The sequence below is a fragment of the Rhinoraja longicauda genome, chromosome 7 (genome assembly GCF_053455715.1).
Source record: "Rhinoraja longicauda isolate Sanriku21f chromosome 7, sRhiLon1.1, whole genome shotgun sequence".
Classification (NCBI taxonomy): Eukaryota; Metazoa; Chordata; class Chondrichthyes; order Rajiformes; family Arhynchobatidae; genus Rhinoraja; species Rhinoraja longicauda.
Genome location: NC_135959.1, coordinates 23,276,182 through 23,291,057, shown reverse-complemented (window position 1 = coordinate 23,291,057; position 14,876 = coordinate 23,276,182). Strand labels below are relative to the sequence as shown.

At 43.5% G+C, this 14,876-nt stretch overlaps 1 protein-coding gene across 6 annotated transcripts in view; it reads left to right on the top strand.

Annotated features, from left to right (window-relative positions):
• Positions 1–14,876, top strand: part of pcdh9 (protocadherin 9) — a 697,317-nt gene that overhangs the window by 436,967 nt on the left and 245,474 nt on the right. For 2 of the 6 annotated variants that reach the window (XM_078402258.1, XM_078402255.1), the window contains exon 3: positions 1,622–1,666. The exons of the other annotated variants lie outside the window; for them this stretch is intronic. In XM_078402258.1, the coding sequence (XP_078258384.1) occupies positions 1,622–1,666 (45 nt within the window). The remainder of the gene's footprint in view (positions 1–1,621; positions 1,667–14,876) is intronic. 6 annotated transcript variants of the gene reach the window in all.

Sequence of the window (14,876 nt, the reverse complement as noted above, 5' to 3'; positions counted from 1 at the left end):
ACACGAAATCCATATTCACCATCCTTACTGACATCCTTACTGCTGATTATTAAGGGGTTGGACACGTTAGAGGCAGGAAACATGTTCCCAATGTTGGGGGAGTCCAGAACCAGGGGCCACAGTTTAAGAATAAGGGGTAGGCCATTTAGAACAGAGATGAGGAAAAACCTTTTTAATAGACAATAGACAATAGACAATAGGTACAGGAGTAGGCCATTCAGCCCTTCGAGCCAGCACCGCCATTCAATGCGATCATGGCTGATCACTCTCAATCAGTACCCCGTTCCTGCCTTCTCCCCATACCCCCTCACTCCGCTATCCTTAAGAGCTATATCCAGCTCTCTCTTGAAAGCATCCAACGAACTGGCCTCCACAGCCTTCTGAGGCAGAGAATTCCACACCTTCACCACTCTCTGACTGAAAAAGTTCTTCCTCATCTCCGTTCTAAATGGCCTACCCCTTATTCTTAAACTGTGGCCCCTTGTTCTGGACTCCCCCAACATTGGGAACATGTTTCCTGCCTCTAATGTGTCCAATCCCCTAATTATCTTATATGTTTCAATAAGATCCCCCCTCATCCTTCTAAATTCCAGTGTATACAAGCCCAATCGCTCCAGCCTTTCAACATACGACAGTCCAGCCATTCCGAGAATTAACCTAGTGAACCTACGCTGCACGCCCTCCATAGCAAGAATATCCTTCCTCAAATTTGGAGACCAAAACTGCACACAGTACTCCAGGTGCGGTCTCACCAGGGCCCGGTACAACTGTAGAAGGACCTCTTTGCTCCTATACTCAACTCCTCTTGTTATGAAGGCCAACATTCCATTGGCTTTCTTTACTGCCTGCTGTACCTGCATGCTTCCTTTCATTGACTGATGCACAAGGACACCCAGATCTCGTTGAACTCCCCCTCCTCCTAACTTGACACCATTCAGATAATAATCTGCCTTTCTATTCTAAAGTGAATAACCTCACACTTATCTACATTAAACTGCATCTGCCATGTATCAGCCCACTCACACAACCTGTCCAAGTCACCCTGCAGCCTTATTGCATCTTCCTCACAATTCACACTACCCCCCAGCTTAGTATCATCTGCAAATTTGCTAATGGTACTTTTAATCCCTTCGTCTAAGTCATTAATGTATATCGTAAAAGCATAAATCAAAATTGTTGGACATTCTGAAGATCAATTGATACTGCAAGCAGTAACAGGTTTGAGAACTGGGTCCAGAATCAGATGACAGCATCCTATGGGAGATGTTAATGGAGAGACTGATTCAAATGCATCTTTTGCCTATGGTGATATTGTATGGTCTTTGAATGTTATTGATTGATTAAACACATGAGATTTGAAATTACCCTTAATGATGTTGTTAAGCGACAATTAACCTGGTTCTTTTGAATTTATCTCTTATTTTAATGGAAGTGTTAGCATACTTGAACTAAATTGTTTGAGCTTCTCATTAATATAATGAAAGGAGGAGCTCAACACCAGCTACACCATGATAATGTAATTGACACTAATTTACAGATTGAATAGATTCTTGCCATGTTTCTGTTTGACCCTTGCATGAGGTGATACCCTGAAGTATTAAAACTGTTTTCTGTCTTACAGTGTACATGTCTTCATCAACTAATATCATGTACAGAGTCTCTACAGGTACCTGTAATACATTTGTAAGATGATTTGTTTTGATGTACAGAATATGAACTAAGTAAACCTTAGAGATTTTGAACTGCTCAATAAGCACCTTTAGAAGCCTATGAGATTTTATTGAGATTTCACTTGTTGGCTGGGAAAATAAAACCATATTTGAGAACGCTTTAGAGTAGAAATTTATTGCAAAGATCCAACTTATTACATTTATTGCAAAGATCCAACTTATTTACATAAGTTACATTTCCTGTATCCAGGTAATGCCAAGATATTGTGCCTTTGTGTCTGATACTTTGTGGAAATGCTTAATGCCTTCTGTGAAGAGTCCTCTTATGTGACCTGTGATTGCATGCTTCCTTCCCACTGTATCAGAGATTACTGTTTGGAGTGGAAAGCAAGACTGCCATTTTTTGGGGGGTAGATTATTGATTATGGATGGAACTTGTGACCCATAATCTTTTGTGACATCCATCAAACTTTTGTGTGCAGTTCAGCATGCGAACCAGGCCCCCCCCCCCCCAGTGACTCTACACCTCAGGAAGCCTCAGAAAAGCAGCCAGTATAATCAAGGACCATTCTTACCCCGGACATTCACTCTTTCCTCTCTTCCATTGGGCAGAAGATACAAAAGCTTGAAAGCAGTTGCCACCAGCTTCAAGAACTGCTTATTGCCCGCTATTATCAGTCTCTTAAATGCCCTCTCATAAGCTAAGGATCCTTCTTGATTTTCCTAACTACTTTGCTGAGACTCATGCATTACTGTTTTTACCTGCTCTTTCTCTGTAGCTCTAACTCTATTTTCTGCATTCTGTTTCATTTCTCTTTTTGCACTACCTGATGTAATCGTGTATGGTATGATTTGCCTGGATAACAGGCAAAACAAATTTACACTGCATCTTGGTACAGGTGAGAATAATAAAGTAATAGCAATACCAATACCATTAGCAACTTCATTCAAACTATTCCAGTATAGCGTTCTGGCTTCAACCTGATAGCAAAAGCCCTGAGTGCACCACTCTGTTGTGGTCCAGCTGGTTATGTGTTCACTTCTGAGCTTTGAGGGTTCAAGTCCCACTTAATATGCTTAATCATAAAATGTAGCTTAATTTTGGATGATATTTTTGCCTCAAAGCTCCTCAGGTAGATTTTTTGTTAATCCCCCATCCTCTATTTTGAAGGAGAATAGATTCATTATCCCCAGCATGCTTTCAAATATTTATCCCATCAATCACATTATTATGACAGATTTAAATTCACCACCCTGTTTTATGCGTCGAGCTCATGATGTATGTTCATTGTATTAATTTTGAACTCTGCTTCTGAAATTTGGTTGCCTAGACTTTAAATCGGGCATTAATGTGAACATTGTGCCGAGCATGTAAAACCGAGCACAAATGCATCCTCCAATCTGGCACTTATCGCTTCAGTGGTTGTAAAATATCTTGAGCCATCCTGCAAGGCAATGATGTGATACTTGGGAGAAATAGTTTATTCTTTTTGAACATTTCCCTCCCACATCCCAACTCTCCTTGTGGCCTCTGAATGGGATGATCCTATTGCTGTCAATAAATGGCGACCTATAATTGGATTTTCTTGTGTATTTGGGTGCATAGGCCACATGGATTGGCAGCCTACACCTAAGACTGGAAAAAAAACCTTCTGTGTCATAGATAATATGCTAACCAACAGCACCTCCTGATATGTGACATCTCGTACATTATGCTGGTGCTTTCCAATGAGGGTGAGGTTTTTTAGAATTTATTTAGCTGTTCCTTCCGACAGTAAGATTAACTTGCATTCTGTGAACTTCCTTGCAACCTATTAGATTCAGATTGAATATTGATTGATATCACACCAAAGGCTTTTGTTAAATTACCTGTGGACAACTGTGTACAGCTGCTGTGGTAATACTTGTATTCCCACGTTTGGCTTCACTTTCAGATTTGGTTTATAGCTCCATGGAGATCACCTTAATCATAAACCAGCAGTATCCATGCAATTTCAATCAAGACCATACAGGTTGAGTGCACCCTCCCAGGGTTAATGCTTGAAAGCAGCAGAGGTTGTCGTGTCCGATTGGTCATGTTAACTCGTGAGCCTGATGCACACATTGCAGCCTGGCAAAGGTGTGTTAAGGAGTTGCTCTGGTCCATGACTGTTTGGCCAAATAATATCATCTACAAATGCAACAGTCGCTGAATTTGCACTGTACCAAGGGAGACGGGGGGCTCAGCGAAATGTAGATAGATTCATGGCCAGGTCGAGGGTTGTATAAGGATGAGGATGAGTGGATTTGACTGGAGAATGGAATGCAGATGTTCCAGATGCATTAGATAGACACAAAAAGCTGGAGTAACTCAGCAGGACAGTCAGCAGCTCTGGAGAAAAGGAATAGGTGACGTTTCGGGTTGAGACACTTTTTGTTAAATTACCTGGCCCGAAACATCACCTATTCCTTTTCTCCAAAGATGTAGTCTGACTCACTGAGTTGCTCAAGCATTTTGTGTCTATCTTTGTTTTAAACCAGTATCTGCAACATGGCTGAGAGCTTATTATGTTGGGTTACAGATATTTAATGATGTCTAAGAAGCTAACTGGTTCTGTAATTTGAGTATAACCGTTGAATCCTGGATTCTGAAACTAGCCAATTTCACTTACGTTGGCCAATATTAATCAACAGGGTTAACTCTCTAACAATATGCTGGAATCTCCAGAAGATACTAAGAAGCCCTGAGATAGCGGACTACAGACCACTTACCAAATGGGTAAATGGATTAGTGTAGATAAGTGATAGTTGATGAGGATATGGTGGACCAAAGGGCTTATTTCTGTGGCTTAGGATGCTAACTTGTGGGCCAGTCCAATTCTTCTCCATACCTCTTTTAAAATTAACAGAATTATGGTCAATGGCACCAAGGTGATCTCCCACTGACACCAGTCACTTGCCCTATCTAGTTCCCGAAGAGGAGTTTGAGTGTTGTGCCCTCTCTAAGAAGCCCCTCTACATATTGATTAAGGAAGTTTCTTTGAACACAGGTAATTGGAAACTAAGTATCTCACAATGAGTCTTCAGGAATATCCAAATCATTACTGACAACCTACCCAGAGAATTGGAAACTCCTGTTGTTAAGCAATTCCTGCCTTTGATGGGTTAATCTGAACCAACCCCTGCCACAGTGCTTTCACGCTTTTCATGGTTTGAATAGGCGGCTTGAATAGGTGATGACTGATGAGCCAACATAGCTAGGAACAAACACTTGAAGGATTCCTGGGTTTGTAAACACAAACTAGCTGCAAAAAGACAAGATGTAATTTTCGCATTGGTTCAAACCCATGTCAAGGCTGCATGTTGATCTCTCCGTCAGCATGTACTGGATCAAGAAGGCAGGCACAACATGCTGAACTGTTGCAACTGATCCATGGCCAAAGTCTAACATTTATTCCATGCAAACATTCCACATCTCTGATCTCAGCAGATGTCTAAAGGATGTGTGGGAACATACTGTATAGAAACACAGTGGGATACAGCCTGGAAATAGGTCCTTCAGTCAGCTATATGCGTGCCGACCAACAACTACCCATTTGTACTAATCCTAAATTAATCTCATTTAATTCTCCCCATTTTTCCATCAATTCTCCTGACCGTAAGGGCATTTTAATCTCCCTCTTCACATGTCTTTGGAATGCGAAAGAAAACTGAAGAAACCGGGTGAAATCCACATGGTCATAGGGTGAATGTGCAAACTCCACACAGACAGCACCAGATTGTCAGATGTCATTGAACCTGGGTCACGGGGGTTGTGACACAGTAAAGGTGCCAACTGTGCTGCTGTGCTTTCCAAATATGTCCAGTCTAAGCGAACAAACTAGGTCATGTCCCAATTTTGATGATTTGTAGCTTTGTCACAGTGGTGTTTTTTTTTGGCCTGAGATTATGTGATTATGCCGTAACACAGGAGAATATTCAGTCTATTAAAAACATGTCAGCTCATAGAATAACGATCCCAAAGTCAAACTCATCATTTAAACCGAGCCCATAATTTGTCTGAAATTCATCATTTTTTATAAATTCCGCTCGGTCATTCAATTGGAACAAAGCTGGTTTGTATGTAAACAATCATTTTTACTCTTGTCCAACAAAATCCTTTCATAGAAATCATAGAATATTTACAGCTGGGGAAGGAGACCACTTGGCCCATCAATAAGGAGCTAGTCAGCCGAATCCCACCTTCTACAGTTGGTGTATCACATACACCTCCAGGCACTGTTTAGTTGTGGGGAGGGTTTTTGCTTCCACTCCACTTTCAAACAGTGAGTTCCAAACTCTCACCACCCTAGAGTCAAAATAATTTCTTCATCTTCCCTCTTAACCTTCCTATCAATGACTTACAATCTATGTCCTTCGATTTTTTTAAAATTTACTCTGTTCGGGCCCTTCATAATTCACTCTTGACATTGATGTCTTCCAATTATCATCCAATTTCAATAGTGTTTTGTTTGACGTTGAGAAGGAGTGGATGCAGAGATTGGAAAGTTGCATTGTATGACAGGAGGAACATTTTAAATTCTGTGATTTGCAGATGAATAGTGCAGGTTAAGGCCAAATGATCCAAGTGGCATCAGTTTCTCCCATGATTTGAAGTTCCAAATGCCTTGTTTATGCCTTAAAATGTATCTTTTAATTCTGTGAAAGCTTTTATGCACAGCCTGAAAATTCAGCATAGGTGCGCTCAACATGCTGGGTTGTAATACTTGGACTTTCTATAGGATAAATTTGCAGACAAGTGTCTTTAACCCACAACCTACACATACTGTATATGGCTACAGCAAATCTTTCAAATCCAACTACCTACATTTGAAAAAAACAAATACTGAAAAAACCAAGTGGGTTTTCATCTCTCTTTCAAATTAAGCAAGCAAACGCCTTTATCTTGTCACATTCATTGCAAAATAAAAGCATCAAAATGTCACGATAACCCATAAAGACCTTGCAGCTAGGTGAGATATTTCACAGTCATTTCCCTTCCAGTTATTTTGCCTCCTGTAATGAGATCAGCATGTTTTGGCATGCCATTTATGCCCTCATCCCTAACGGCTCATAATCTCTTTCATATTTCTTTATGAAAATTGCACAGAGTGAGTTACTCTGTTTGATGGGTTATTTGTGATTGCAGCTTTGGCAAGGCCCTTTTATGTAAGTGGAGCAGAGGACTAACTTATTAATAATTTTAATGGAATTCTTTTGACCTGCTGAGTCGAAGTCTTTGAATTTCAGTCTCCAGTTTGTTCAACTTCTTTAGGTATGCTAACTGTGTGAATTTGTTCCAGTTGGGGAAATAGTTTGCTTTGAATGCTTGTCTTTTTACTTAACAGTACAAGATTAACTTGTAGGTTCTGCATTATTGCTGAACTATGCAAGTCCCTGGCCACGATCTCATTCAGCTTCCTCTCCACTTTGTGAAATGGAATGGATTTTAATTAAATGATTTAACTCCAATGGATCCGGGAATGTTCTGCCCATGAAAAGAGTAACCAATTTCAGAAGCAGAGGGATCGATAAAAAGTGTCCGTGCATTTAACGTGATTATTTTAAAGATTAGCGTGGAGTGATGGAGATTCAATCTAGAAAAAACAGCAGGAAGTTTGAAACTTCCTACTTCCTTGAGGCAGAAGCACTCAACTCACTTAATCGAAACACCTGGATTTTGTTCTTGACACAGTTCTTGATGTGCCACACTCTGCAAAGTCCACAACCCAGAAGCAGGAATGGTTGCAGAAAGGAAAGAGGCTATTTGGTCCGACAAGGCAATATCACCTCTATTTCAGAGCATCCAGATGGTCCCACTACCCCAGACTCCCCTTGGGCCTACAAACGCTTGCCTTTCACGTGCCCAGAGTTAGTACGTAGAACAGTACAGCACATGAACAGGCTCTTCGGCCCACAATATCTGTGCCGATAAAGTTGCCAAGTTAAATTAATCTCCTCTGCCTGCATGTGATCCACACCCCTCCATTCTATGCACATCCATCTGCCTATATGCTTCTGAAAGACCATTATCATATCTTCATCCACCACCCCCTCCTGGCAGCACATTCAGGGGTTTATCACTCTCTGTGTAAAAAGAACAAATTGCCCCGCACATCTTCTTTAAACCTTCCCCCTCTGCCCTTAAAACGCTGCTCTTCAATCTTTAAAAAAGTTTTGACTGTCTACCCGATTTATGCCTCATTGTTAACAATATTGTTAACTTGTATCAGGTCTCCCCTCAATCTCCAACACTCGAGAGAAAACAGTCTAAGCTTTTCAAAGCTGATAGGAGGTTTCCCCAGCCTATACAGCTCATTATGGATGGTCACGGACTAGATCGACCAAATAACACACGATCATGTTTTCAGCAAAAATAAATGTGTAACTGTTCTCACCAGTCTTTAATGCACAAAGTGCTGTTCATCCAACATGCAAATATTTTATTGTACGGCAAACATTGTGTAAAAACGATTTTCAACTTGTGTTGAAAAGAACTTCTTTATGTCCAATGCTCTTTTCTCCCTGTCCACTTCTTGATCTAAGAGCTACTTTTGTGAACCTATTTCATTACATTTCATTACACCGCAAACACTGCAGATGAATCCACCCCATCCCCTTCTACATATCTTTTGATTTATCACTGTACGTCTCATTGAAGCATTTCATTAGGTAAATTTGGCTCTCACTGTGAACTCGGATTGATCCCAGATGAACTTAATGTTTGGCTGGAATGGTTATATGTACCAGCAGGTGTATGTCTTACAACTACCCATTTCAGGACAGTTGCTGGATTACTATGTGGTCTGCTGTTGAAAAGAACCTGGTAATCTCTGTCAGGTTTTATACCGTCAGCCAGGGGTTGTAGAGCTCATTGCTAAATTTAGTGCAGTGACCTGTGCAATTGATGCACCCATACTGGCTCCGAAGGGACTGAGATTTGTTTTACAGAGGTCGTGCATTCATCAACAAAGCACTGTGCAGGTGTCAAGTGACTTCATGGAGCTTTCTCGCTGAGACGATTATAAGGAAGCATTGCTCCACACTGCTCTAGCGCAGCTCTGAGCTTCCTGCTGAAATGACTTTAACATAAATGCTTTTGTACCTGGTATGTACAAAATCATGAGAGGAATAGATCGGGTAGATGCACAGAGTCTCTTGCCCAGAGTGGAGGAATCGAGGACCAGAAGATGAAGGGGAAAAAGATTTAATAGGAATCTGAGGGGTAATATTTTCATACAAAGGGTGATGGGTGTATGGAACAAGCTGCCAGAGGAGGTAGTTGAGGCTGGGACTATCCCATCGTTTAAGAAATAGTTAGACAGATAGATGGATAGGATAAGATTGGAGGAATATGGACCAAGCACAGGCAAGTGGGACTAGTATAGCTGGGACATTGTTGGCCAGTGTGGGCAAGTTGGGCTGAAGTGCCTGGTTCCACTCTCTATCACTCTATGACTCTATGACTCTATGTGCTGTTGATAGAAAAGGCAGTAGGAAGCGGAATGAATATACACGGAAGTTGGACAGGACCATGCTGGGGTTGAAGATCTGCAGTAAAATTCCTGACAGTCGCAAAGTAAGCAACAGCATGTTTCAGACACAACAAGATGGCGGCGCGCACGGACGCAGCGGCTCACAGCTCTCCCTTTCGGTGCGTTTTATGTGTGTTATCTGTGTTATGTCTGTTAGTCAATTTTAGTCATGCAAACCAGGAAAATCAGGCAAATCCTACCTACAACCGAAAGGATCTTCTGATCATAGGATTCCAGTGCAATCGGGACCTTGTGCGCGAATTTCCACACCCGCGAAATATACCGGAAGAGATAGCCAGGACACCGGGCGCTCCGTGGATAGTTGTCGGCGCGAACAGGCGTCGCAGGCGGAGGAGAAACAGGAAGCAAAAGCGAGGATGCCGGTCCGGTATACTTGCCAAGCTAAAGAGACAGCCACACAAACCACCGCTACCCAGCATGTTTCTCACCAACGCCAGATCCATCATCAACAAAATGGACGAACTAAAACTACAGATATCAGCAAACAAACTCGTGGAGGACTGTTGCATTCTCTTAGTAACAGAGACATGGCTTCATCCACTTATCCCAGACGGAGCCATTGAGCTAGCCGGGCGTACAGCGTTTCGTTGGGACAGAAACATCGACTCCGGTAAGAGCAAGGGGGGGGGGGGTTATGCATTTACGTGCACAACAGCTGGTGCACTAACATCCAAATCATAGATAGCCACTGTTCTCCTGATCTGGAGTCCCTAACAGTTAAATGCAGGCCTTTTTACCTTCCTCGCGAATTTACAGGGGTTATAGTAACAGCAGTCTACATCCCACCGAATGCTAACGCTAGCACAGCTTTAGGCTACCTGCTCGGTGCAATAAACTCACAACAGAGCACATATCCAGAAGCAGCCCACATCATAGCCGGGGACTTCAACCATGCAGACCTAAAGTCAGTTCTCCCGAAACTTGAACAACACATAAGATGTGCTACCAGGGGGAAAAACACACTAGACAAGGTTTACTCAAATATTAAGAAGGGTTTCAGGTCAGCACCACTACCACACCTGGGGCAGTCAGATCACCTGTCCATATTCCTAACTCCAGCATACACCCCACTCAGGAGGAAAGCTCCAGTCACCATAAAGACTGTTAAGACATGGCCTGAAGGAGCTTCCTCGCAGCTGCAGGATTGCTTCGAAAGGACCAACTGGGATATTTTTGAGGATCAGGACTTGGAGGAGTACACATCAACTGTACTTTGCTACATCCAAAACTGTGTTGACAATGTCACCGTCGACAAACGCATCCGGTTGTATCCCAATCAAAAACCCTGGATGACAAAGGATGTCAGGTCTCTCCTCAAGGACCGTAACACCGCCTTCAGGTCTAGTGATAGAGCTCTATACAGTGCTGCTAGAACCAACCTGAAGAGAGGCATCAAGGATGCCAAAGCGTCCTACAAGAGGAAGATTGAGGACCACTTTTCCAACAATGACCCACGGCGGGTATGGCAAGGCATCCAGCACATCACCAACTACAAGACCAGCAACCGCACGACTGCCGACGGCGACGCCTCGCTGGCAGAGGAACTTAACTGTTTCTTTGCTCGTTTCGAGGTGAAAGCTACAGTGGCAGACATAACACCCTCTCCAGCACCTGACAGCAACACCTTCACTGTGCAGGAGTATGATGTTAAGCGCGTGCTCAGAGCAGTGAATCCCAGGAAAGCTGCAGGCCCCGATGGTGTGACGGGCAGAGTGCTGAGGGAATGTGCAGACCAATTATCTGAGGTCTTCACAAAAATCTTCAACCTATCCCTTTTAAAATCCACCATCCCTCCCTGCCTGAAGTCCGCCATAATCATCCCACTGCCGAAAAAGTCTGTCATCAGCGGTCTTAACGACTACCGTCCGGTAGCACTCACACCGGTCATCACAAAGTGCTTCGAGAGACTGGTCCTGCAGCACATCAAAGCCAGCCTCCCACCCACCTTCGACCCACACCAGTTTGCCTACAGAGCAAATAGGTCTACAGGGGATGCCATCGACACTGCTCTTCACACTGCACTGACCCACCTTGAACACCAGGGGAGCTATGTGAGGATGCTCTTCCTCGACTTCAGCTCTGCCTTTAACACGGTCATCCCGAGCAGACTGGTCACCAAACTTTCCGACCTTGGATTTTCCCAAACCATCTGCCAATGGATCAAGGACTTCCTGACCAACCGCCCCCAGACCGTCAAAATAGGCCCTCACCTCTCCTCCACCATTACACTGAGCACCGGCTCACCACAGGGCTGTGTGTTGAGCCCCATCCTTTACTCCCTCTACACTCACGACTGCGCCCCCACCCATCCCACCAACACCATCATCAAGTTCGCGGATGACACGACTGTGGTTGGACTCATCTCAGAAGGAGATGAGACAGCCTATAGGGATGAAATCCAAAGGCTGGCAGCATGGTGTTCAGTGAACAATCTGGTCCTGAACTCCTCCAAAACAAAGGAACTTATAATTGACTTTAGAAAAACCAGTGGAGATTACGACCCACTCTACATCAATGGGGTCTGTGTGGAAAGGGTACCAGCTTTCAGGTTCCTGGGTACGCACATCGCAGAGGATCTTACCTGGTCTACCAACACCATCACCACAGTAAAGAAGGCACAGCAGAGACTCCACTTCCTGAGGATCCTCAGGAAAACCAACCTGCAGGAGAAGCTCATGTTGTCCTTCTATCGCTGCTCCATCGAGAGTGTGCTGGCATACTGTATAACCACATGGTATGCCAGCTGCTCTGAAAAGGACAGGAAGGCCCTTCAGAGGGTCATCACGACGGCCCAGAAGATCATCGGCTGCTCACTGCCCTCCCTGGAGCACCTGTTCAGCCTACGCTGCCTCAGTAGAGCAGGCAAAATAATAAAAGATCCATCCCACCCCGGCCACCGTCTGTTTGTTCATCTGCCCTCTGGTCGACGTTTCAGGTCGATCAAATCCCGAACAAACAGACTTAAGAACAGTTTTTACCCCAGGGCCATACGAGAACTGAACACTACCTTTGCACTAGGCAACACCGTTAAAAAATCTTGTACTTAATATAATTGTATTTAATTGTATTTATGTATTTATTTGTTTTTGCATTTATTGCATATATGTTTGTACGCACCGTCAGGATTGGCTATTTTTTAATTTCGTTGTACTCGTTGCAATGACAATAAATGAATATTATTATTATTATTATTATTATTATTACTAGTATACAGAAGCATAGAGATACGTAATGTGCACGATGCCCTTTATACCTGGCCCCTCAATTTTATTCCAGCAGAATGGCGGCGCTGCCCAGCAGCTGCGGCTTACCTGCAGTCCGTTTGTCTTTTGTGTTTTTTGTTGTTTTTTGTCTTCGATGTAGTGTTTAGATGTGATGTAGTGTCTTTTGTGGTTGGGGGGGGGGGGGGGAACTGTAAAATTGTCTCTTCCGAACGGTGACGCAACATTTTTTTCTGGGTCGTGTCTCCGTTCCCGCTGCGGCCTACCATCGGCCAAACACCTGGAGCTGGCGGCCTCCAGCTGGGACCACCTGGGCTCTGGTTCGCAGAGCCCGCGGACCGGGCTTACCATCTGCGGAGCTAGCTGCCTTCGGAGGCTGTGGTGACGCTGCGAGAGCAGCTGCGACTCGCCTTCGGAGGCTCCGAAGGCTTCTTCTGCCGTGGGCCGCGTGGATATCGGAAGCTCGCAGGCCCCTGAGTAGGGGCCGACATCGGGAGCTCCGGCAGCGGCAGCGTCTTCACCCGCCCCGAATCGCAGGGCTTGGGTCGGCCCGCTGCGGACCTTTCACCGTCCGGCGCGGCCTGGAACGTGGCACCCTCTACAGCCTGACCGCGGGAGAAAACGGTAGGGGAAGAGAAAAGACATTCTGGCCTTCCATCACAGTGAGGAGGTGACTGGAGGAGACTCACTGTGATGGATGTTTCTTTTTTGTTTTGTGTTGGTTTGTGATTGTGTGTGTTATTGCTTATTTTTATTGCTCTTATTGTTGGACTGTGGGTAATGGAATCTCGTCCAAAAGACATTTTTGGATGACAATAAAGGCTATTCTGATTCTGATTCTGATTCTGATTAATATATTTAATGTGGGCCTCTTACTTGTAAAAACTTTATCAAATGCAACTTAAGGCAATTTTGTTTTAGTTCATTTTAATTACGTCAGAGCATAGAAGCTTGTTAAGCAGAGGATGTAAGCCTGCCCCATCATTCAATAAGATTATAGTAGACCTCATTAATTTAAATCAGTGAAATCTGTTTGAAAGAAATGTATTATTTAAAAAATATCTTTGAAGGATTAATAGTTTTTAGATGTCTCTGATCATTGGACTCATCTGGAAACAGCGAGAAAGCCTTTGACAACTGTTAGAAGGTTATCAGAGCTGCAGTTTCTTGTACTTAATGTTGGTCATGATTAGTTCCACAGCATGTGGTAGGTCTTTAGGACCGCAAAGATGAAAAGTTAAGCACAGGATTTAAAGTGAGGGTCAGGCTTGGTCTAAAGTAATCCATCTGGTTGTTGTTGGAAGAGCATATGGATTAATTGGTGAATTTATAAAATAATACAAGTTCGCATACAAGGTGTCAATTCCATTGCTCTGAAACACTTGTCCTTTATTATTGTGGCGAGCTGTGTGTAATCAACACATAATAGTTTATTTATTGAGAGTAATACATTGGGAACCATCCACTTTCAAAGGTTGAGTGATAACCTGTCCTCGTCAATACAAGAAAAACTGACATCTGGATAAAAACTGGATCTCAGGAAATGACAATAGCAGAACAATCAACAGCATTGACTCTCCTCGAAAATGAATGTTAAATTAATAAAGGATAGAGCAGGAATATGGTGTTGGAAGGAGATGATATCGAGCAAGGCAGGGAAAAAAGGCCAAATGGCCTATTGTTGCTCCTATTTCTACGTTTCCATGAATAGCTTTTCATAGAGGCGTATATTATGGAGACAAGCACTTTAGTTCATAGGCAATAATTCCACCTTTTTATTCTTCCCAAATTCCCACCAACTCTCCCCAGATTCTTCCACCACATATACACGAGGGGCAATTTACAGTAACCAATTCATCCAACAACATACATATCTTTAGGATGTGGGAGGAAACAGGAGAATCTGAGGGAGACTCGCACAGTCACGGGGAGAACGTGCAAACTCCACACAGGCAGCACTCAAGGTCAATATTGAACCCAGGTTACTGGAGCTACTGCTAACTACTAACTGCACCACTGTGCTGTCCTGGTTGTCATCTCAAGTATTTGCTATGTTCGACCTGAAGAGACCAGGACTGGAAGCACTTCAATTAACATCTCATTATTAATCCATTTTTCAAACGGTCTTTAACTTTAACCTCATTAAAGTGTAACATATTCCTTCGGGCATATCTAGCACCAGCCACATTCTCCAACCCATAACCACCCCCCTCACGCCATCACACAAAAGGACGCACGCACAGACAGACTGACAGACAGACACTCACTCTCACCCCATCGAGCCCTCTGTGAAGGTGCTTTGACCATTCAAGCCACACTCCCACTTTTTTGGCTGAATAACAGAAGAAACTTGGGAAGTAGTTTGTATCTGGCAAAAGAGCAACTCAGCCAATATTGATCTGTTCAGTTGG